Source organism: Phaethon lepturus, unplaced genomic scaffold (genome assembly GCF_000687285.1).
Source record: "Phaethon lepturus isolate BGI_N335 unplaced genomic scaffold, ASM68728v1 scaffold21519, whole genome shotgun sequence".
Lineage (NCBI taxonomy): Eukaryota > Metazoa > Chordata > Aves > Phaethontiformes > Phaethontidae > Phaethon > Phaethon lepturus.
Window position 1 is genome coordinate 39,504 of NW_010563143.1, and position 24,687 is coordinate 64,190.

The 24,687-nt window shown below is 41.6% G+C and overlaps 1 protein-coding gene across 1 annotated transcript in view; it reads right to left on the reverse strand.

Annotated features, from left to right (window-relative positions):
* LOC104626558 (VPS10 domain-containing receptor SorCS3-like) overlaps positions 1-24,365 on the reverse strand; it is a gene marked incomplete at its 5' end in the record, with an annotated part of 36,554 nt that extends 12,189 nt beyond the window's left edge. The window contains 7 exons of the mRNA XM_010294501.1: positions 2,432-2,555; positions 6,551-6,684; positions 9,624-9,810; positions 16,601-16,772; positions 18,258-18,371; positions 22,602-22,735; positions 24,248-24,365. Of these exons, the coding sequence (XP_010292803.1) occupies positions 2,432-2,555; positions 6,551-6,684; positions 9,624-9,810; positions 16,601-16,772; positions 18,258-18,371; positions 22,602-22,735; positions 24,248-24,365 (983 nt within the window). The remainder of the gene's footprint in view (positions 1-2,431; positions 2,556-6,550; positions 6,685-9,623; positions 9,811-16,600; positions 16,773-18,257; positions 18,372-22,601; positions 22,736-24,247) is intronic.
* Between the last annotated feature and the right edge of the window lie 322 nt (positions 24,366-24,687).

The following is a 24,687-nucleotide window of genomic DNA, read 5'->3' on the forward strand; positions in this document are numbered from 1 at the left end:
TGATCTCCAGACATTTCAAAGAAGTACCATTATTCATTTGTAAGAAGGTACCAGTTTTAGACCAAAATAAACCAGCAAGAGTATAAATGAGAAAATCCACAGAATAGCAGGGATGTGCCATCACAGCATTTATGTTGCATCCTTTGCAAGGTATGTTCTTTCTTTTTAGATGGTGCAGTATATTCTTAAATAAAACAAGCATCAAAGAGAGCAGGAAAACTTTCTCAAGTTCTGAAGGCTTAACCCAGAGCCTGATATATAAAGCCTTTGACTTTTGAACCCTCAATACCATGTCTGATTTATTTTTTGAGTAAATTCTGGTCTATTAATCACAAATTGAGAAAACCCTGCATAGATATGTCCACTGCTAACACCAGAAAGCCATGCCTTCCTACCCAGAGCTGTAATAACTTAACATAGGATTACGATACAAATTTAGCAGAGCACATGTTTACCAAAGGTGTCAGTTGTTTATGTACTCAGACTTGAACAAATCACCAGACTGGGGGTCTGGAAAGGCTCCTTCCTTAGATCAGGTCAGTCTGCAGCATAGTGCTACACAGGATTGTTTGGACATTTCAACTGGATCAGTTTCTCTTTGTGATGAAGCACAAAGCTTTGGATTTTTAAATAGAATGGCAAAATTTCTCACAAGGTATTTAAAAATAGAGAGTGAGGAGCACTCTGGGGGACCTACCAGGACCAAAGATCAAGATCACCTGTGGGGACCCCTCTCAGGTACGCTTGGCTCAGGTTTATTCCAGAAACTAGTGGAAAGATGCAAGTTTCCCAGAAGTAAACACTGCATTTTGCGATGCTCAAAATGACCAAGTAGAGGGTTACTTACATTTGCTAATAACAAGTTTGGGTATTACTAAATCATATTAATAAATTATTAAAACCCATTGCAATTCACAGCCAGGCAATTGTTAAATATCTATTTAGCTGGTTGTTAAATCGGAGCATACAGCTTTCTAGTCACCAGCAGGACATGTATTTATATTTAATTACTGAAACGAGACACACAGAGTTCAACTACACAGTGCAACCTGAGTTATTTGAAGCCCAGGTCTCTCAGCAAAACTTGCTATCCAAAGAAAAGCTTGCCCTCAAATGCTGGATGACAATAACTGGATAAGGGAAATGAAGACTAGCCCAGGGTTTTTTGGAGAAATCTCAAATTCCTGGCCAAAACTGCTAAGAGAGCCCTTCCACTCAGCCTTTATCAAGCCCCAAACTGAATAAAATCTGTGGTCTGCTGTGCTGGTTTTGGCTGGGATAGAGTTAATTTTCTTCATAGTATCTAGTATGGGGCTGTGTTTTGGATTTGTGCTGGAAACAGTGTTGATAACACAGGGATGTTTTTGTTATTGCTGAGCAGTGCTTACACACAGTCAAGGCCTTTTCTGCCTCTCACCCCACCAGCGAGCAGGCTGAGGGTGCACAAGAGGCTGGGAGGGGACCCAGCTGGGACAGCTGACCCCAACTAACCAAAGGGACATTCCACACCATATGGCGTCATGCTCAGCATAGAAAGCTGGGGGAAGAAGAAGAAAGGGGGGCGACGTTTGGAGTGATGGTGTTTGTCTTCCCAAGTGACCATTACACGTGATGCAGCCCTGCTTCCCTGGAGATGGCTGAACACCCACCTGCTCATGGGAAGTAGTAAATGAATTCCTTGTTTTGCTTTGCTTGTGTGTGCAGCTTTTGCTTTACTTATCAAACTGTCTTTATCTCAACCCACAAGTTTTCTCACTTTTAGTCTTCCGATTCTCTCCCCCAGCCCACTGGGGGGGAGCGAATGAGTGGCTGTGTGGGGCTCAGTTGCTAGCTGGGGCTAAACCACAACTGGCAAAGGGTGCTTTTTGAGCCCATGATATGCATATATGGCAGGAACATACCACACATTACCCACAGAGAAGTCTGGTGGACACCCTCAGACCTCCAGCTGTGGCATGGAAGATGGGCAGAGATACCAGCAATAGAATCATTTCTGCCCCTTGTTTTGCAGACCTATTTATACAGTCACTGTATAAAAAGAAACACCAGCTGTATTGAGGTCGCCTTAATGATGCACTACGACTACTTTGTTCCACAGCTAGGAAGCAGAGGGAAGCCAGTCTGGCTACAGCTCTAAGTGTTTCTTCTTTTGGGAGTTGCCAGTCAGGGCGTAACCTGACAGACCAATAAGCAAAGGAGACACCAGCCACTTCACTGCAGTGCTGAACTTACAAATTTGGCTAGCTGCCCCATCCAATTCACTTCTGTATTTTGTGTTATTGACACATCTGAGCTACTTTGTTTGCAGTTTGTCTTCTGAATTTTCTCCAGGCACTACGGAGTTCAGAGAGTTCATTTTGGTTTAGCAGTGATTGTCTGTTCTTTGCCTTTAGATGCCCCATGAGATCTGATTGTAAAAGGCTGAGGGTACCATGCACTGCGATCTCCTTGGTGTCTTGAATGAGGGTGTTGCCCGCAGAAACCTGCACAGTGACAGTGTTCATCCCCTCCATGGCAAAGGTGTATGAGATGCTGCTCTCCAAGGTGATGAGAGGCTGCAAGAGGCAAACACAGATGGTCATTTCAAAATCAGAATGAGATTAACTCAGGATCACGACATGCACCTGACTAATCCACCACGCCACGGTATCCTTCCTCCTCGATACAGGAATGGTGCCCTGAGCTTGCATATACCGATAAGGCCTAAACACCACTCAGTGAGAATTGTCCCATTGGCAAAGGTTTCTCTCACTTCAGTAAATGCTTCCTGAAATATTCTTCCACTGAACTGCGACCCAATATGCTATGAGTACCTCAGTGGAGCACAGTCAGCATTTGCAGAGTTAGTGCTGCAGAATGCAGTGTTGTACGCACAAAGGCATGCACGCTCAGCACAGTTGCGACATTAGCTGTGCAAAACACGGGGTCCAGCTCAAACCAGCATTTGAATATAAACCAAAGATGCAGATGCTTCTTCAAATAATCCATATTGTTCATATTCAGGACGAGCCCTTGCTCTTATGAGAACAAATCCATCTATCTATCTCAGAGCAACTCTGCTCAGGGTAGAGTGAGGGCACCCAGCATCGCCCTGTCCATGCTTTGAGCCTGTAAGCTAGCTCCAACCATAAGCTGGCAAACCATGCTAACAAGGCTGAAAGCGTGGCATAATACCTGCCGACACTGCTGTCTGAATGTGGCTGAATGGTTTCCAGAGTAAAGTTGACCTGCATTTAGCCAGCTCAGAGCCCTGGCAGAGAAAGCTGCTTTATCAACACCTTCTCAAATGAAAATGTCCTCGATAGCACTACAGCTCTCCTCTTTGCACAGGAAGCTTTCATACTGATACACATCTAGCGCGCCATGTTTGGGAAAAGAGATTTGCATATTGAAAATCAAAGGTCTGTCCCTCACAGTGGCGTTGATCTGACAGCTGGTCTATAGACAAATCTCTTGGTTTAGATTAAACCGTTAAAATTGAAATAGTGATACTAGCCTCCATTGCAAAAGCACTTAGAGGTCTAAGAGCACAGATAAAACCATTGTACCATTGCTATTGTTCATTCACCAGTTTGTTTCCAGAGCAAAACCCCTAAACGTTCACCTTCCAGCTCCCATGCTTCATCCCATCAGACTGACAATTCTCCTGCATTTCACAACAGTGGCCATATATGCCATTTTCATAGCTAAATCAAAATTATCCCTGTGTACACCAGGCTGGCAAACACATTTCCCTCCCTGCAGAATGCCACCTTCCTTTTACTGCCTCATCCATGAGCTGAAAAAGCAATAGAAAAAAAAAAGAAAATCTGATCACAGGAGACTCACAGATGAAGTCAGCAAGGGTGCCAACTTGTGCTAGACCTGGAAACCTAACACAGGCATGCACACATCCTAGATAAGCACAGGGCCTATATCAAACTGCACGATATTAGCAATCTTCCTGGTTGTGATTCTGTATAAAGGTAGATAAGAGGAACCAATCTGGCCTTTAAAATTAAAATTTTTCCTTTTTGTATGTGTGTATGCTGGACATTACATTATCATGGATGATTTCACCTCCATCACGGAGTTTCAACATTCATCCAACTCCTTAATTTTAATTCAAGCACCAAGACCTGGAAACTAACTCCGAATTAAATAAAGTAGTGTAAGGTTCATTTACTCAAACCTATTAGACAGCTGGACACATTTATTAAACTGGATCTGTGTTAATCCAAGCAAATTGGCCTTTGGGTATACCACAAAAAATTAGCACAGTAGAAATTCAGTACAATGGTTCCAGCAGGGTGGGGAGGGCAGCAGAAGAGCCTCAGCCAGGTCATTTGAGTCTAAGGCAACATTCGCCTGTGCAGCAGCACAGACAGTACCTTAGTGAGACTGCACAGTGACACAAGACACGTCTGGTTCTGCCTGGGATGACTACAGGCTGAACAGGAAAAGAAGCTGCAATCCCTCAACATGGAACCAGAATATATCACCTAACAATACCAGTCGCCATGCACAATATTACACACCTCATCCTGTAATTCATGCACAAATCAGTGTCCCCATCTTCCACCTGCACTAAGAGCACCACCCTTTGCCCATGAATGGGCACCAAGAAGGCTCTGACATGTACGTTAAACATCCCAGAAGGAATTTTGAGGTGATGTAGACTGTTGTCCTGAAAAAAAGGTGTTTCTGCTGTTATGTCTATATCCTTTACCATTACAGAGCTGAAGTACATTTCATGAGGTAGCTGGAGTTCATGCTTTGCAAAGAACGAAAGGTGCTCTGGGTCTTTGAACTGGCCACAGCTAAGTGGCACCATCTTTAATAATCTAAATCTCAACATATTTCAGCAACATATACATTCACTCCAAGGTATCATCAGGATCAGCTACTCCATGTACAGCTATGTCCAAAGCATGTATCCCAAGCCCATGCATATCTGTATTTGTAGTCTGTTGCCAATGGGTCTGAAATTTAAGCTAGAAGATAAAACAGATAACAGATCATATTTACAACCCAGATGCAAGCACCGTGAGAGCTGCATGGAAATCTTCAGCAAACACCACTACTTTGCTTTACCTTTTCTAGATTACTTTCTATTTCAAAAAATCTTTTTTAAGGCCCTATTCACAAGCAACTTCTATATTAAGGACAAAAGCAATGACAGGAAAACTCTGACACCTGGGTACACTGGACGGCTTAAGCAGATGATCAAGCTACCGGTATCTAAATTGTCTCAGAGGTACTTTAATAGCTGTCCATGGGTGAGCACTGAGCCAGAAATATCTGAACTCTAATATGATTTTGCATGCCCCTCTGTCAGTGCAATATAAACTATGTGGAATTACCTGGTACTTGTCATGGACTCGATGTGTGTATGTGGGTGGTTGCCACAGCTCAGCTAGGGCACAGCAACTTGCCAAGTTATAGTAAGTGGGTTTTGTTCCTGAGCTGTTCCAGTGCCTCAATTCTGCTTCCACAAAAATAGGTGAGTTCTTACAGTAAGCTTCCTAACTTGATGTAAAATCCCAGTAGACACAGCATTTACTGTTTGTGGTTTTTTTCCTGCTACTGTTGGTAGCTAGGGTAAGAGGTTAAAATGCAAGCAGCTTTGTCAAAGAGAAAATAAAATACTTGGGTGCCTGCTATTATTTATCTCAAGTTCCATATTTCACCTACGATCCCTGTTTTTTCTCCTGTGATCTCACCTCAGTGCCCATCTTCAATTGCAACTCAATAATGTAGACAATGATGTGACTGAAACTGCTTTTGTAAATAACAGCAGATACTCCATTGCAAAATTATTGGCTGTACATTTCACAGTTGTAATAATTGAGAATAGTGCCTGTGTGTCAGCTCTCTCACTCCTAAAGCTTGCTATAAAAACTGTAGCTAATAAGCAATCCTGCTCTCTCTATTTGAAAGCATGACCGCCAACTTGTAGTTTCACTTTCTTTTTGATAAAAAAACTCTTTATCATAAATTTTTGCCAATCATTTGAAAATCCACTACAACGAAGTCTCACCTCTCTCTCTAATATATCCGAGACTGTGAACAATGGTCACAGACAGACACAAACAATTCATTGAGAGTCTAGCTTGAAATTCTAGGCGCAACTGGTTATTTGAACACCAACAGCTTTAAAGTGTTGTGTTGGAGTCCAGCATTATATACTGCATACTGGTACATAATGGAAACCCCCATGGTTATTTGAACACCGGCAGTTTTTAAACACTGTGTTGAAAGCCAGCATTATCCCATATATAGTGGTACATAATTCAGTTAGGTTGCAAGGGAACACTGGTGGTAAGAGTGGTCTTCAAAGCTCAGTAGGAGTGATAACAACCAGATGTAAAAAAGTTATGACTCCTAAGGACAGCACAAGACAGGAGGAAAACCTTCAAAGATTGAAGTCAGATAATGACAACTCTTTTTAGGTAAGGAAAAACTAAAACACAGAACAAGCAAAGGCAAGAAGTTTTTATTGGGGCTGAGAGAGTTCCCTGTCTGGTACAACAAGCTTAGAAAGTAAAAATGAACCAACAGGCAGCTGTACCTTGGTGCTGTTGCCAAACCACCAGAAGTAGGTAAGTGTGCCTGCCTGGCTGGGCCAAACTACTGCAGTGATGTTGACATCCTTATTTCTGATGGCAACAAAGGGGACACTCAGATGGACATGCTCCACTGGACCTGTGGGAAGAGACGGTTCATTCTTAGAGGCTTTGAGTTAAATCCTCTCTGCGCAGTTGTGAACAGCAAGGATCCTTCCTTTAAATAAATCAGATGTCTCATGTCAGCAGTGAGACTCTATTATAGCAATACAAGACAATTTCAGCAATCGATAAGCAAAAAAAAAAAAATGAGATTAATAAACATAAAATCACAATTTTTTTCTCACTATTAATTCTAGGGAAGCCAGAAATGCACTAATTTCTAAATGCTAATTTCAGACAGGGTCAGCACTGTGTTTAGAAGGATTTTTAAACACGGTTTGAGGGTGAGCAATGAACTGGCTTTGCACTGGATGGGGCAAGCTATCACGGAAAGCCTGAAGGATAGGACACAAGAAAGAAAGCATGTGTTTTCTTAAAAATATGTCCACTACAAAGATTTGTGGGAAAATCATTTTAGCCAAGATGATTTAAATCTAGTTATATATTAGGCATTTACGACTGGATTAAATACTCCCTGACAGTTCTTTAGAAGGTATCCAAAAGAAAGATTCATGATTTTGGAAATACTTCGTATGTTTTTCACCTTGGCCTGACCTTGAGAAGTCTTTGGGGAGTCAGTTACCATTAGCAAAAAGGCAGGAACTATTTCAAAGATGCGTGTATCGGCATATCAAAACATTTAGCAATCAGAAGAACTTGTTGCTGAAACCTTAAAAAATCACAAAGTATCAATGCAAATTTGTGTCTAATAAACACAAATGTCCAGAATGAGTCCAGCACATGAAGTTCAGAATTAAGAAGCCAGTTCCTCTCCACAAAAAACAAGTGGTTTTGTTTTTCAGTTTGTTTAAAGCTTTTACTATCTCCATTGTTTTCCTTCTTCTTTAATTTTTTGTTTTTACTGGTACTGAATTTCAGCTGGTAACTGCTGCATATCAGACAATGTTGCTGAGTCTTTCTGGACGGTACCTTTTAAAACAGAAAACTGATAGACTATCACTGTGAGAAGGAAAAATTTGAAGTGAGGAGTTTTTTTGCATAAGACATTAATTCTGGGAAGCAGGAAATTTCTTAATTTTAACTGGGACATTTTCTTGTGTTACCACTCAGCTTTCAAGCATGAAATGGGGACATTAATCACTTTTCCACGTACTTGGATTACAAGGATTTTGGAAAACAAGACCTGTTCTTTTGCCACCAGAACATAAAGCTCCAAGCACAATGTGTCACTATTCTTGCTTTTGGTTCCTAAGAACTTGTTCTTTTTTGTTCCCCCTTTCTAAAGGGGTCTCTATCAGCAAGTCACCCCTGAAATCTGCCCATGGCAAGTACTCAAGGTTCCCAAGAATAGCAGATTCCCTCAAATATTTTTTGACAGTGCATGTCAAGAGGAAAAATACTAATATGTTCACTTCCTTTAAAATGAAGGGATGAGCAGCTTCACAGCAGATTCCAGAAAGGTGACTGACCACTGATAAAACTGCAGTGTTGAAAACTACTGGTGCTTGAGGACAAGAACCTTGTTTCTCCTTTTTTTCAGCACAGAATTCCAGCACCAGACAGATGGTAATAAGGGTGATTTATATAGCAGCCATTCTCATCTATACATTTGAGCTTCAAGGTCAAACTTATATTGACTAGTCTATCCAAATATATTAAAAGTCTAGTCCTGAGGTATCATCTTATTTCAATGTTAACATGAACGTAAATGTTTGCAAAATATTTCCCTGAAGAAAATGATAATAAGCTGGACACCTAAGAATGCTATAAAAGTCAAAGGTGAGATCTGAGAGGCTGAGGAAGAAGAGGGTAGAGTAGCACAACCAGGCCAAGCAAATGCCTCTCGTTGCATTCTGCTCTAAAATCCTCACCATGAAAAAGAAGCTCCTATGAGAAAAATCAGATAATCCATATGAAGCTGGTTGTTATTAGCAGGTAACCATCACTTTTGTCAGCTAATGGCCCAAGGTGAAGGAAAAAACAGTTAATGCTCTAATAACAGGTTGTTAAATGCAGCCATGATTGACTTTGAGGGAATTATGAGTATAATAAAAGCTTCAAGGAACATTTATTCCTTCACACAGGGAGCTTGAAATTAAAAAGAAAAAAGTTCTTGAGGTTTGGAAATTTCTTACTTGCTTCCTACCAGCAGAAAGCTCAAGTAAAAGACAGTCAGGCTAGAAGACATTCTGACAGGCTAAGAGGGAAGAGAGACATAGCTGTGACATCATTGGGGTAAAAATAATGAGGTACATCTGAACACAGATGGAGCGCTCTGTCCAGGAGAACTAGTAGCCTGAGAGCAGGACAAAGAACTGGGATCTTCCTGGTCTCATCCTGTGTTCCACACCCTCTGCTCTTTCCTGCGGCTTTGAGAAAGCCAGCTGGGGGCTCTATATTTGTGTTTGCTCATTTGCCAAGTGGAGAGAAATTGCATTGATCTACCAAATAGGAGGGAAAAGTCAGGGATGCATGTCAAACACACAAAATATGAAAAGTAGCACATTAGTCCTCAGTACATTCATATCCCAGGAAGTATGCTCAGCTTAATGTTTTTGTTTTATTTAATAAGCACTGTAAACGCCCAAATCCTGAATAACTGACTCAAAATCTAAACCTCTTCGATTTAGAAGCATATTGAAAACAAGCATTTGGACTTTGTTTCATATGCTGTTTGGTATCTGACCCATTCAGAAAGCCCAAGAAACATTTCCAAACTTTCCTCTGTACCTGTGAGAACTGCAAATATACTTGTTTTAAAAGAAGCTCCCCTTCTTCTTCATTCATTGAAGCTTACTTCAGACAGAAGAGTATCTAAAAGTCCAAGCCTTTGTAAGAGCATGAGCTGCATATGTAGGTGGGTTTGCATGTGTTCTTACGCCCCACTGAAGTTGCAGGGATTTTCAGTGAGGTTAGGTTTTTCACCCAAAGAATCCAGAAGCTGGAAGTACTTACAGACCACATGAAGGAAGAGGACAGCAGTGTCAGAGCCCAGGCTGTTCTCTGCATATGCTGTCACCTGAAAGATTCCAGCACTCTTGTACACATGCCGGATGCCATCCTCAACAGGGCTGAAATTAGCATAGGATACTGCAATGCCATCTCCAAAATCAAGCTGAATGTTTGTCCTCTGGAGATCACCCTGCAAGAGAAGGCTGGATTAGGAAACGGGGCTGATAAGAGTAATTTATATTACCCTCCATCCCACCTCTCAGTTACATTTCATTAGTATGGACACAAACTCATAATGTTACCAAAAAAGCCTAGCTTTGTTCTGTCTGTCCCCAAAGGGGCTACACTCAAATCAACACCAGATAATTTTATACAAGCAATGCTTAGAATAGCCAAATGTTTATACCTGTAAAGAGATGATATTCCCTCACCTTGGGTTTAGAGATTTTTGGGACGGCAGAGCACGAAACGTGCATATATCAAAGGGACCATATTTGAATCATCTAATGCAATGCATGGTTGGGGATTATGTGTCCCTGAAGTGGCCAAGGCTTTGCACAGCCTTTGGTTGAATGGGTGTTGTCCAACAAGTACTTCCATCAGAGGCAGTGAGATGGGAGGCACTGGACTGATGGTAGGCTAGATGCTAATTGGAAAGCAATTCCCACATGCACTTGGAAGCATTCAGGGACACTCTGGAGACAGGACAATGGCTGAAGTGGCTCTCCAAGATGTTACAAAGCAAGAGAACCTAGTCACTGAGATGGCTAGGTTCTAGTCTAAGCTAGTTTTCCAGGCTTTCTGTATAATCAATGGAAGAGACAGACAGCAAGAGACCAACATATCTTAAGATAACTGAGACAGGTGACATGAATCATCTTCTGCAAATATCCATCCCTGTACCATGATGATAGAAAGTCTAGATGACTAGTTTCAGTTAGACATGTAACTACAGGATGGCTGAATTTATACAGGTTGAGTCCCACATCAAGGACTGACAGCTTTTGCCTAATGCCAGTCAACAGAGAGATAGGGCCTGGATACACAGGAGAACGAAGTAGATGACAAGAAAATCCCTTCTAGGATTACCGTCAATGAAAGCTATTAAATGATGAAGGGAACAACAGACAAGAGATTCCAGCATTGCAGGTATCGTCTGGAGGCAGCAGCTGCGCTGTTTTAACTTAAATCATGCTTTAAACCACTGCAGTTGAACTGTAGAAGGGTCTGTTATTTCTATTTCTTTGAGCCTTATGTTATACTTGTCCCCAGCTGACTAAAAGTAACACAAAACAAGGCTAATTTAAACAGAGCTAAAGCTCACTGCAGTGATTTCACTAAATTGATATAAAACTACATCTCAGATTAAATCTCCGTAGCTTTCTCTCTCTATATAAGATGTATTTGCCCAAGACATTTCCTTTCATGAGAGGTCTCTACCATATTCACTATGGGTGAAGAAGATACCATTACTTTTTGGAGATGCTCCTAGCCCAAAACCAAAACCAATCCCCAGATATGTTGAGAATAAGAGTGAGATTCCAAAGTAAAAACAAAAGCCAAACCCAAAAAATCCCTGCTCCTAAATGTAACACTTTTTTAATATGAAATTCAGAAATATTTCATTGCCATCTCATAAATCACATTATATCTGTAAGTGCACAGGGTCAGGATCAAAGCTAATGTGCAGTTCCAGTATATACTGATCCAAGGGAGGGAAGCAACCATGTAACTCACAGCTAGGTCTGATGTACTTAACAATCCCTTCACAGCCAGCTCAAATCCTGCAGGGTCCTACATCCACTGGGCTCATTGGAAAAGACCACTGAACTCACAGATTTCACCAAAGCCTCTGGGCCAGGTATTCCACAAAACAAACTATGAATTCCTAGAAAAACTGTGCAAATCATACAAAGGGAAAAGATTGCTTGGGACAACCACATATGTGACAGTCTCTCAAAGTTTTAAAGTTGACAGCACCAGCTTTCGTCTGAGCAGTAGTTTTCAAGTTTACCCGTGTGTGGCAAAACACATGGCTTGCAGCCTAAATTCTGACTGTGGACCTCACATCCAGAAGTGATTTTTCATATGGTTTGAATACTTTTATATGTAGCACAGATCCGTTTTTGGTCATGACTTCTTATCATCCTGGGACAATCAGGATAAAGGCAGAATATTGGCTGGATCATGGAAAAAGAGGTCCTTAAATCAGGATTAAATAGCTCATGGGCTGTTCGAAACCAAGTGATCAGCAACTGAGACCAACAGTGCACAACAAAGACTCCTGGAGAGACAGGAACACCCATGAAAGGCATGAGGTCCCAGTTCTTGCCTCCCACTGACTCCAAACCCACAGGAGTTGCTGTCTTACTGGCAGTTGCCACCAGCCTGTGTAAGCGGCAATGACAGTACTGACACAGGCAGGATGCTATGTTCTGCTACTGGTCCCAGCCCCAAAAGTGCACCTGATCTTGTCCTTTGGATGGAAACCTGGGAGCACAAACAAGAAGCCACACTACACTGAAGCAGGTCCCCTGTGTAGATAGTCAGGACCGCAGCATGCCCCACAGACTTTACCTTCCTCATAAGCTATGCCTGCATTAAAAAATCAGTGTGTACGAAGGGTATTTTTCAGATGTGAATTTGCCTTGAATGTGTACTTGGAGTCTTCAGGTACACACCCGTATAATCAGGGTTATAACATGTAGTTTTTGAAATATGGATATTTTGTTATAGAAGTTAGATTTCCTTCCTTCCTTGCTCCATCATTCTCATTCCACAGGAGCCAGGGGAGTTCTGTCTATTGACTTGATCAGGGCACCATTTTCACCCTAGTCCTACTGGGACATTAAAAACACAGCATAAACAAAAAAGAAAATATAGAGGACTAGAGTGGTAGTGACACTAAAACCTATCTATAATATTGAGTAGCCAATAACATCCTTCTGACAAAGAGTTTTTTAAGTCACTCTAAAAGATTCTCTAGCAGGGGCAAAATTACACTCTTGGGATATTCAGTTATTTGATAGAAACGCTCCTACAGCTTGTTAGACCTTTCAAAACCACTTCTCAAGAGAAAGTACTAAGACCACAAGTTCATCTCATATGGAAGACACTGAACAGAAGATAAAAATTTTACATGGGCTGGATTAATCTCTGGTGACCTCAGACTGAAATCTCTTGCACCCATCATGGCAGCTCCTCTCTCATGCCTTACAATTCTCTTTTCTATTTCCTCCGTGCTTCTCCAATATAATTCTATCTGAAATGAGAAGGTTTGAAGTGGAGAAGCAGGAACAGATTCTTCATATTTTTTGTGACTAAACAGTAACAGATGATCTTTCCACCCAATTATGAGAGTTGGGTCTTCAATGCAAAGCCTGCCCATTACACTAATCGTGTTTTCATTCTCCTTTCCATACCTCTGTATCCAGTATATAAAATACTAAAACATTTGTGCTAGCCCTACATATGATGTCAGAAATTCTGGAGTTTATGAATAAAAATTAAAATAGAAATGAAGCAGAGGCATTTCAAATGGAAAAAAAATATTGCTCTCCATGTATATTCAAAGGCACATTTTATTGCTTTAAGCCCTGTAAAGTACCACAAGGGAATGAACTAGGGGTTGTCACAAAGATTGGAGCTCTGCATACTGAAATCGGTGAGCAGGCAAAAGGGTAGTGGAATGGGTGGAGAGGAGTATTGCCATGGAGCAGCCCTTCAAAGTCGTCTGCCCATCAAGACTAGCCTGGGAAGTTTTCCTGCCTGCAAGCCACACTAGCAGTGACAAAAAATGTAAAGACAGAACAGTGATTGAAATTTTGGCCTTCTGATGTTAAGAGCCAAACTCCCGCTGAGGAGGGCTATATTTCATCCAACATACACTTGGGGCTGGGGGGAGTAGGTTGTATATACATGATGTATTTTGGTACTTCTAATGAAGCTCTCAAATTGTTTGCATAGAAATATAACAGGCTATCTCTTTCTATAAACACAGTTTAGCAATCTTCTAACAGATGTGCAGGGCTTCAACACTTGGTCAGGCTTGTTCTTTTGTCACTGCTTGCCTTCTCAGCTCACTTTGCAATTACAACCTTGTTACAAAGCCTTGCCATCACCTTCTAATTACTGAAAGAGGGAAGCTGTGAGAGGGCATAAACAGAAGACGAGGGAACAGTTCAGTAACTGGAGCTGCCACATAAAAAACCATTTAGGCCTGAGGGGACTTTATGTACCCTTCAGAGGGGAGCTGGGGATGCACAGAAAAGATTAGGTGCAAAAACAGATTCATAGATCTGGTCAAGATCACAACTCCGTACAACAGCAATTTGGCAGTCTATTCTTTGTGTTCAAACTCGAACTTGGATTAAAAAACAGTAAAAAAAGGTTCTTATCTCCTCATGTTCCCTTACATATATACACAGTCCAAACCACAGTCCAGCCCATATTTCTAAAAACACAGCAAAATTATCAGTAATTCTGCGTTTCTTTGACCATTGTCACCGTCACACACATATTATGAATTACCACTGTGAACAACATTACTAAAGCTAAATCTATAAATTCTGAGAAATTTAGTTTTCAATTAACTGCGATGAAGTCTTTATTTACTATTGAACAGCATAAAGGTCAGTCACATCAATATATTGAGGGTGTGTATTAGAAGGTAGAAAGGACTTGATAGCTAATCACAAAGTCAGGGTTAGTCTGAAACAGTAGGAAGGCTGAATGGAGACCACACAGATGTATCCACAGGAGGGCTTGTCAGATTCCTGTTTGGCTCAGAAAATGAGTACAGACATAGGTGCAAAACAAGCCACCAGAAAATAGACTGACCAGAGAAGGTGGAGGGAGGCAGGAATGAATCTGTATGACAGTAAGGTATGAGTAATTAAGATTTCTACAGAAACTGTTTCCTCCAACTAACAAGGAATACTTTGATGACAATTAATTTGTCTCAGGTTCACACTGAAAGACTGGAATGCTTTTGCCCAAAATCTCAGCGTTCTTTTTTTTTCCCCTCTTAAGTGTCTATTCTTTTAAGAAACAAACTCAACGCACAACTCTCTGTGGAATAAGCTGTTCACCCACAAAGACTTGTTCTTGAAAATCCTCTTCCCTTAAAAAAAATATTGTTTCCATGAAATGTTTTTCCAACTATCCTTATTTTTCAACAAAGGACATAAAGTGAAAGTCCTCACATATTTATTCATTTGCCTCTTCAATCTCTAAAGCCTTGTAAAGACTCCACTCTTCAGCTACCTTGACTGCTGCCTTATTCCCCATCTGTTTATCATTCTTTGTATGCAGCGGTTCCGCTTGAGTTCCTTAATAAATTACTACTAGATTCCTAATTTTTAGATTATGTCTGTTCTTTTCTGAACTCCCACTCACAGTGTCTACACAAATCGTCTTACCATGTCAAGTCTGCAGAATATAAAAGAATCAGTCAGGTAGACAAGAAATCCCCTTTGTATAAAAGCAGAGCACACATGAACCTCTGAGGAAGTATGTAAAAAGGCCCTGTCAGATTAGTGTGGTCCCAATGAAACATTTAGTTACTGTATAAGAATTTAAATTAATAGAAGTGTGTGGGTTTAAAAAAACCCAAAAACTAATAAGGTATCATGAGAAAAAACCTCTCCATGGCAGTATGATCAAACTTACAACAGCCTCTTGTATTCTGGAAGGCCTTAGCTGCCAATGGAGGCTACTCCAGGGACTGGGAGGTGAAAGTAAGCTTGCACTGTTTCTAATATGATTTCCCTAGAGATCTAATGTTGCTTGTTGTCAGAGGCAGGATACTTAGGAGACGGACATCTAGTCTGTCCTGGTGTCATTCTTATGCTTGTGACCATGACATGGATGCCTCCCAGCTGTCTCCAGGTACTGTCCCAAAACGACGTACACAAGTCAGAGGAGATGAAAAAAAAGTACTTGTGGTTCTCCAACACCACCTCACTCCCTGGCTGCCCTTCCTGAGATATCAAAGGTGTTAGAACTCAGGTTATGCGTTGACCCTTCTGTTTAACCAGAAACCAGATATAACACAAGTCATTGTGGGAAAATCACTGTTAGACCTCCAATGACACCTTCCATGGGCAGTCAAAAGCCATCAGGGGAATGCAGAAGCTGCAAATAGAGAAGGACTTTTTGTAGTGCAGTTGCATATATCCTTAAACACCAAATAATCACAGACCAGAAGAGGCGTAAACTCATTTGAAAAACTCTCCTGTCAGCCTAAATACATACTAAGTGCCTTCCTTAGCTATCCAACCCTCCACTAAGCCACAAGCCTTAGTGAAATAGCCTGCACCATACATGTTTGTCAAACAGAGGAGTACCTGACTCAGATCACCAGAAGTGCCTCTGTTTTGATGATTCAGGCACCAGCATGGCCTGGTATCACTTAGGCTACTGTTGGCTACAGAGGGAATCACATCACATTATAAATAAAACAGATATAGTCTGGGGAGCTTAGAAGTGGTTTGAGGAGGCTCAGTTCCTACTGCAAAACAATAATGACCCTTGCTGCTCCCTGTGAGTCTGAAAATGTTCCCCACTCTTCTTAACCTTTCCCAGCAAAGTTTCAGCTAAAGCTTTCCATCCCAGAAACAGAATTATTTGGCATAGAGACACCATTTAGGCCTCACAAACTCCATAAACTGCAGTTCACTGGAGGTAGCAAGAAGCTAGGGGGGAAATACATTTTTGACCAGATCTATCTTTCTTCAGCATCAGCTTCGTCATGACTGGTAGACAAGATAACCAGCTAAATACTCCTTTGGCTTGACACAATGTGATTGGTTTGTATGTTTCACATATAGCCTTCTTTCATGAATTCTCCTAAACCTCAGGAGTATTCATCATTTCATGACCCAGCCTGATGCTCTTTTCCTCTCAGCAGCCTGACAGATGAAGGAAGAGAGTGCCAGTCCTGCCACACAGTGAAAAGTTTGCTAAGCCCTATAACAAACCTCTTCCATAAGGATGATGAAGGTGGCATTGTGTCCCTGCTCTGTGACCAGCTTTCCATCAGTAGTGAGGATGTGCAGTCCCCGAGGTGCTTTTCCAGGGCATTTCTCCATCTTGGCCATGTACTTCTCTTGCAAGCCATCTGTGCAGTTGTTAGACACAATCCTCCGGTACCTGGGGAACAGTAGCAAAAGGAGGTTGGGCTCAGGCAGTGGGCGGAAAAGTTTCTTTGTTTTGTTTTTGTTTTGTTTCTCCACATTAATGCATGTGTTTTTTCAAAGGCTAACTGCCTGCATGATTCCCTCACTGAAAGGAAGAATCAAAGAAATCTAATGCTTTATTAAATTGGACAAAGCCAAACAAATCACAATTCAACCTTCTCCAGAGATTCTCAGCAGCATCACTGAGAACAGACACACATTGTGGAGGTGAATCATTCTGCACTGCTAAAAGTCAGGGAACTCCCCCAACTCCCCATGCCTGCAGGATTGCACACTGCATCCCAGCTTTTTAATTATGCTTTTTATTACATTTTGTCTGTCTGTACTCTGCTAGAAGGCATTTAGAAGAATCTGCCAAGAGCTTTGTCCAGTCCAATTTTAAAATTGTTCAAGGAATGGGTTTTTCTCTTGGCTCCTCTTGGAAGACGTTAGCTAACTAGCAAGACACTCGGCTATTCCTGGTATTGTTGAGGGGGAATTAACTCTTTCTAGTAATTTCACAGTAAAAATACAGCATTGGTTAATAAGATACAGACCCCAACTATTTTCTTATTGCTCTCTGTCAAGAGAGCTACAAGCAGCCACACTGGCCAGGGCTCCTGTAATTATATCCCATGTTTATAGCAACCTTTCAGCTGAAAGGGGGTCTCTGAAGTTAAGGGACTCCAGACTCCCAGGGCCCTCACTTAGTTTGGCCACCTGCACCAACCAGCCATGAACAACCCTGTCATAACAGTCGAGCATGCAGGACCCATGACTCAGAAGCAGCCATGCAAAATCTCCAGGGCCTGCACTGCCTGAGAAGGAACATCACAATTTTGCACCAGCCAGTGCAACCAGAATTTCAGAGTATGCCCCTCATGATAAGAATAGCATTTGCAAAGCGATACTACCATAATAAACCAACCCTTGCCATCTGTTCGGGGTAAAACCAAGAGAAACCAGCACATGGAGCATGTCTGAAATCTCAAGGCACTGTATATATGAAGTGAAAATGGCAGAGGAAAAAAGAGAGGCTAAAAGTTGCTCATTGGAACCTTCCCAGAAGCCGTTATAAATAGGAGCTCTAAGATAGGAAGAGGTTCAGTGAAAAATGATGTGAAATACCTTGAACCTGTCCTTTTAAATGTTCAGCTGTCTCTCAGATAGACCTTCTTGATTCGCATTTTAATTTTGCAGCAAATGGGAGCTCCAAGCCTAGGCTCCAGGGATCATACATCACTTGATAGCAATACAATATCTACATGTCACTTATGTTAATGTGCTTCTCCCTGCCTCTGAGGAATGAGGCAATGTTCCATACAGATGCTGCTGCAAACATTACCTCACGAATAAGACTGGAAAAGAGCCAGGTGGGATGCAGAGAAAAAAGAACCATCCAGGTTGTCTTGTCTATTGCAAGGTCACCAAAACCAGAGAGATTGCAAGGTTCACTTACCCAGTGCTGTTCAAGTAGCTCTGACCAATGCTGCAATCCTTGGACAGGGAGGACGGGCTGAACCAGAAGGCTGGGACACACTGGTTGTTGCTGTGCCTCTCATACCCATAGTCACTATGGAGACAAGTCATAAGTGCATCACGATACCCACTCACTAGATTTAGCTTGGAGTTTTAGATGACGTTTTTGCTCCCCAAAGCAAGTGGGTGTTGGTGGTTCTCTGCTGGATGTCATGACATCATGGATTGGGCTCATCCAGATTTGATTAGTTCGAAAGGCAGGAACACAGTTCACAGAAGGTATGTGATACCTGACAACACCAGATATACCAACCTTGCAGAGCACTGGAGGACTTGTGTTTTATTTGGTATCAAAACATGGACAGACATTCAGAAAGAACATTGTATTCTTAATTTCTTTTCCTATTAATCTCTAATAATTTCACTTGTTAGGATCTTTTGATCTGCTTGTTTTTTGGAGTCTTTGCTTTCAGAACAAATCGGACTAATTCCAAGATCTAATGCCACTTTTTCCCAATAAAGCACTTAAGTATATAAAACACTAGGAGCACTTCCTAAACAACTAGCCAAGGTATGTATATTTATGTATGTTAATGGTTTCCCTGCTCTTTGAGCTATGACTGGCCTGAAAACCATAGCTGATGTTTTTCCAACACTAAACTAAAACAACACAGCCAACTTGGTAGCCTAAGCATTACACAATACTGTGTCACATGTGGGAGGTAATCCAGGGTATTGATGCTTCCTTGGACCACCAAAGAGTGGAATTGCACACAACCACATCCAAGACTTCTTTTTATAGCTGCTTTTGCATGCCAATGCAATGATGAAACAATAGGATTAATCTGAATCTTGCTGTAAATTTAAACAGGCTCAGAATCGGGTTTCTATGCATAGCCTTTATTGCCAGGCTGGCTTCAAGAGGCAAATAAAAAGGGATTCTGGATTTTTGCTGGAAGCAGGTTAACAAATGCCAACAAACTAAACCTCTGTGGAAACACAGACGCTACAGATGCCACTGACTTGAAAGCTCGCTATGCGCTTTAGGACATCGAGTTTTATCCTTCCCCTATTCAGAGTCTGAATTGCCAACAGAAAGTCTCTAGGAAGAGCTTTGGTGAGACAAAATTGTGCTATGTCCCCAGTGACCCAGGCTGCTACTGCTTCTTTTTTGGAGGACAAAAATTCTGCAAGCTGCTTTAAAAGGTTTGGAGGTTCCCTAATGCTCTTTCTCTCAACGTTCAATTTAATCATTCTCAGTGGGTCCAACCTGCACAGTCAAAAATGCCTGGCAGTGACTTGGTAATTAAAAATATTCAGGAGGAGCTGTACTTTGCCCCAAAGAAGAAAAGAGCTGCATAAATATTTAATAAAATTAAAGACAACATTGCTGTATGCCCTCAAGGTTCTGTGCTTGTTCATTAACTTCTGGTAAATGTATATTAAAAACTTGCACGCTGCCCACCTTCCTACTCATAAGCCCCAGGGTTTGCATAAGTTAAGGAAATAATCAAGTCCAGCTGCTGTGCTGTCTTTCTCAGGAAAGCTATCTTGACAGAGTAAATAAAGAAGCAGGAGGAAGGAAAAGAAAGATCAGCAAGAATTTTAATAACATTTCTGAATTCCTTCTGCCATTCTCTCTGTCAGAAAAAGGCCAGGGTTTGCTTTTGGAATTGACTGCAAGGGTTGGCAGGAGTCACCCCTGATCTTGACACACGAGGATATGTTGAACTAGGCACTTGGATTATGGTTTATGCCCCAGAAATTCAGATCAGCCTTATAACTAACAGCAGGAACCAGACAGCACTGCAACATGAGGCAGACAGGGGCAAGGATACTGTGACCAAATGGGAGGGAGCACAGCCCTCACAGCTTGTGCAGCAGGACTCCTACAGTCCTTTGTCCTGTCTGCACAGCTCTCGAAGGCAGGTGTCATCACACCTGGTAGCATGGGATGCTCTGTGACCAGAACCAGCCTCCAAAACTACTTACTGGGGAAGAAGAGGTCCTGTCTATTGGGATCTGCTGGTCAGTGTACTGACACAACCCCAGCTGCTAACCATCCTCCTTCCCCTGACTCTCCACAGGACCTGCTCAGTTCACACACAAAGGACAGGCCCATCAATGCTTCCAAGAACAACTGGCAATTGTAAGCCCAGCCAGAAAAGTCTGAGTAAATATCTTTCTTTTTCAAAAACACCAAGTGAAAGAGTAGGAGCTGTCCTTCCAACTGTAGATACTTACAGTGGGGACATATCCCCATAAGCTCCCTGCCTAGAGCCTTTTTCCACTCAGTGGAGAAGAAAGGCCCTTCTCAGCACCTCCCCTTCTCTTACTGACATCCGAAAGAAGGCAGATGATTCATATTCTAGCATAACCTGTATCTTGCCACAGACTAAATAACTGTCTCATCATTTAGAAGTCACAAGTCAGAGCAGATGAGTCCACCCTTCCTCTTCAAAAATCACTTTTAAGATAATCAAGCTTGGTGCCCCTTTTCCAGCATTGCTAGTGTTTTCTTCAAACTGATTGACCCACACCTTCTTCCAGTCAACCCTGCAGATCAGCATAAAAACTCACCCTTAAAATAAAGTTGGTTCTTCTGATTCTCCATCACCAACTATAATAATTTTGCAGTTGGAAGCAAGTTAACAATTCTGTTGGTAGCGCAGAGTCTGAAACAAAAGCCAGCTTGCTGTCCTCCAACTGCATTTCTTCTGTAGGACTGACAAGGTTGACAGCAATATTCTCTCATGTTAGCAGGAAACTTGAGCAAAAAAGATACTGAGCATATGCAAGGAACACATCAATTGATTGAAAAGGTGCATTCTGCTGCAGACCCTTTTCAAGGCAGAACAGCACTTAAGGTCAATTTAGCTACCACAGCTCTGCACTTATACTTAGAAAAGACAAGCTTCACTGTGAAAATAGAAGGGTGATGAGGCACGAAGCCACACACACACACACAAACAAAAAAGAGCAAATTCATAAGCATCTCTGGAGATTGGTGCTTGGTTCAGCTCAGAGGCATATGCCAATGTTAAGGGCAGATACTGCAGGGCAAGATAGTTTGTTCATCCTGCAAATTCCTATGATGAGAACAAGGGAAAGATCTCCTAAGACAAGCTAAGGAGTCTCATGTAATTTTGGCATTAGGAACAAATTAAACATCCATCCAGATAAGATGAAAATCTCTGCTCTATATCCCTGATCATCTCTTAGAGCCAAACTACTCCGATATTCAAGAAAACACTTTGGTCTGTATTTGTTATTCATTTTTACCACATTTCAGTGTGTCCATGTCCTAAAAAGAACTGTGAGTCTCAGCTGGCCTAAGTCCAAATAAGTGTGCAAATCTCCTGCGTCACACCTCTTCAGGAAGGATCTGAAGGTAAGTGACGTTTTCAGGAATCGCACCAATACCAAATCAGACACTGATCCTGATAACCTACTATAAAAATGAAAATGTTTTCTCAGCTGATCTGCTTTCAGGGTATCTTGAACTCCATTTAAATGACATTCTGATCATTTAAGCTCAAACATCACAGCTATTGACAGTCTTAAATCTTTGAAATATTGCCTATCACAGGTTCCCTGTAGGAATTCCTTCTGCAGAGATCCTGGCTGTTATGCATTCTCCTATCTCATATCCCTGATTGTCAAGCAATATCAAGCAGTGGTCCATTTTTTCCCTGTTTCATTTTTAAGCTGCTTTCAAAGTGACCTTAAAGCAGTTTGGAAATTATGGCCCCATTAAGTTAGAAACACCAATATTTATGCAAAACAAGTAGCTACATCTGACAAGGGTGGGCTGTACAGTCACGTCACAGAAGTCCTTTCAGAAATTTTTCAGTAAAACATTGCTAAAAAGCAACAAATCGTTCCCAGGAATTCAAAGGAATAATGATAAAAATGTACATGTTTTGCTAGCTTGCTCCCTAAGTATTCAATGACCTTGGAAGGGAGGACAGAGAAATTTCCTCCTTCTCCTGTAAAGGGACATACTGTGGACCAGAGAAGAGTCCTGTCTGTCACTCTTCTAGAATGATGGAAAAAAAAGGTCAATCAGTACTTGCAATTTTTTGCTTTTGCATTCCAGGCTTGGATTTCTCATGGAGATTAACAAATCTCTCCCACAGATGAGGGGGACATCTCCCTCACACAACAGGTATGGGAATCACATCTATGCTATATGGTACGATCACAGCCAGAAAGCTGCATGAGACCCAGTTTCTCTGCAAGGTTTTCTTTCTGGGCAGTAGCTCGGTCACTGCCAATGCTACAAGAATAGTCCCTGCAAAAGTCCCCAGAGTCACATACTCACCACTCGAAGTCCCCTTGACTGCAGACACAAGGTTCAGACACCACAGTTTGGGAATAGTCCCGACCTAGGGAACACTGGGCTCCAGGCTTGCGTTTTTTATATATCTTCCTCTCTCCCATGACACAAGGCTCCCCCTTCAGCAGGCAAGGAACAAGAGCAAAAAGAAAAAGAGTTGTAGTGACAGCTGGGCCCTAAATGAAGGGCCCTAAATTTTGTTGAAAGACATAAAAGGCAATGAACACATGCAATTACCACTGGAGAGCTGGGAGCTAAGAGTCTAGCTCCTTTTTGTGTCTTTGCAAACTCAAAAGCCACCTTGGGAGGACCCATGAGTGCAGTGTGGTCAGCACTGAGTTGGGATGCTAATGACAATGTGCCCAACATGCCTGGGTGCCAAAGCTATTGCAGGCTGTCAGAAGGCATCCACCAACGTATCTAGTCCTACAAATTATCCTGAAAAGACAATGTGGATGTTCTTCCATATGTCAGATGAAATCTACTACAGGAATAAACCCAGAGCAGGGGAAAAATCTAGGTGTGGAAGCCAGGAGTCCTGGCTCCCCTCCCCTTTCCTTGATAGACCTGGCTTTGTTATAGACCTCACATAGTTTTGATGGTGTGTTATACAGGGCTTTTTGAACACAAAGGTTTCTAAAAGCATTACTGGGCGTAGTTAATCTAAAAGAAACCTTTGAAATTTAGATTAATTGCTATAAATAGAATTTTCTTTAATGCAGAAATAGCTTGTTTGCATAGAAGTAAGAAAAAAAGACAACACTTAATTGAAACACTTATCTTTCCCATTAACAGTGATTCCCAAAATGGCTGCCTGGTTACACATGTCTTCCCTTTTCTTTCATTTAAATAATTTTCATTTATTCAATTCTATGACTTCAGTTATCTGATGCATCCTTGCCAAATCAATGCTCATTTCTAATTCAGGGATTTCATTCAGGAATATCACAGTGCCAATAGTTCTGCCTCTAGTTACGTTGCCCTGCAGGACATCATACTGGTGGCCAGTAACCCATAAGTAATCTTCAGAGAGTATTGAGCTCTTTCAGTTAGAGTGGCTTCAGGATCTAAATATATCCAGCATGAAAATAAGCAAGAGTGTGTGAAAAGCAAAGCATATATCCTTGGATAAAATGAAATAATTTGGTCTTCTCTGGTGTCTTTTATTCAAAGGCTCCCCAGAGTTTTACAGACACCTGCAAGACCTGCAGGATGAATAAATGTTTTTATTTTCATTTTTGACTAGGGAAAATAAAGGCAAAGTGAATGAAAATTATTTTCATGAGTTACTGACAGAGCTACAAAGAGTTCAATGTCTCCTACAATTCAATCACAAGGTGAGGTTTTACATTGCCCTGAGCACCAAGGACAAGAAGATCCAGCTGGTGCAGTGGAATATTTTCATACAAAGAGAAGTTAACAATCTCTCTAACTTGCCCAGAGAAGACTGGCCCCATGTTTATTCATGCATATGCTTCAGGGGAAGTAAAACACCAACAGGTTAGAACTGTGACTTGGTGGATGCAAAAAATCCATATGCTCTGCTGAAAAGAACAAATACACTCCTATCTGGCAACATAGAGTATGGGGAAAGGAGCCCTCCTCATCCCCCCCCTACACAGTGGGAATACCTGATTGTGCAGATGCCAGGTTTGGTAGTCATCTTTGTTACACCTCCGGCTGAAGATAGACTTGTAGTCCACCTTGACCAGCTGCCATTCAGAACGGAGACTGAAATGCCCAAAAACTCTAGGCATGGGAGAGGAAAAAAAGAAAGAACCGGAGTCAGCCAAAGATATGCTTCCATTAAGCAAATAATTTTCTCATTAATCTCAGCTGCAGAAACCAATACACAGTCTTGGAGCTTGATACCCGAAAATGTTATTCAGTCATGAATAACATCTGCTTGTTCTATAACATCCTAGGATTGTTTAGCCTTTGCCTGACTGCTTGTACAGCCTGTGTTGGAAGGTCTTCCATGCCTCTAGTACTTTGCACAATGGGCTCTGAGTCCAGTGCAAACAGGTAGGTATCACTCAGAACAATAAACCACCAGACTAGAAGGTAATGT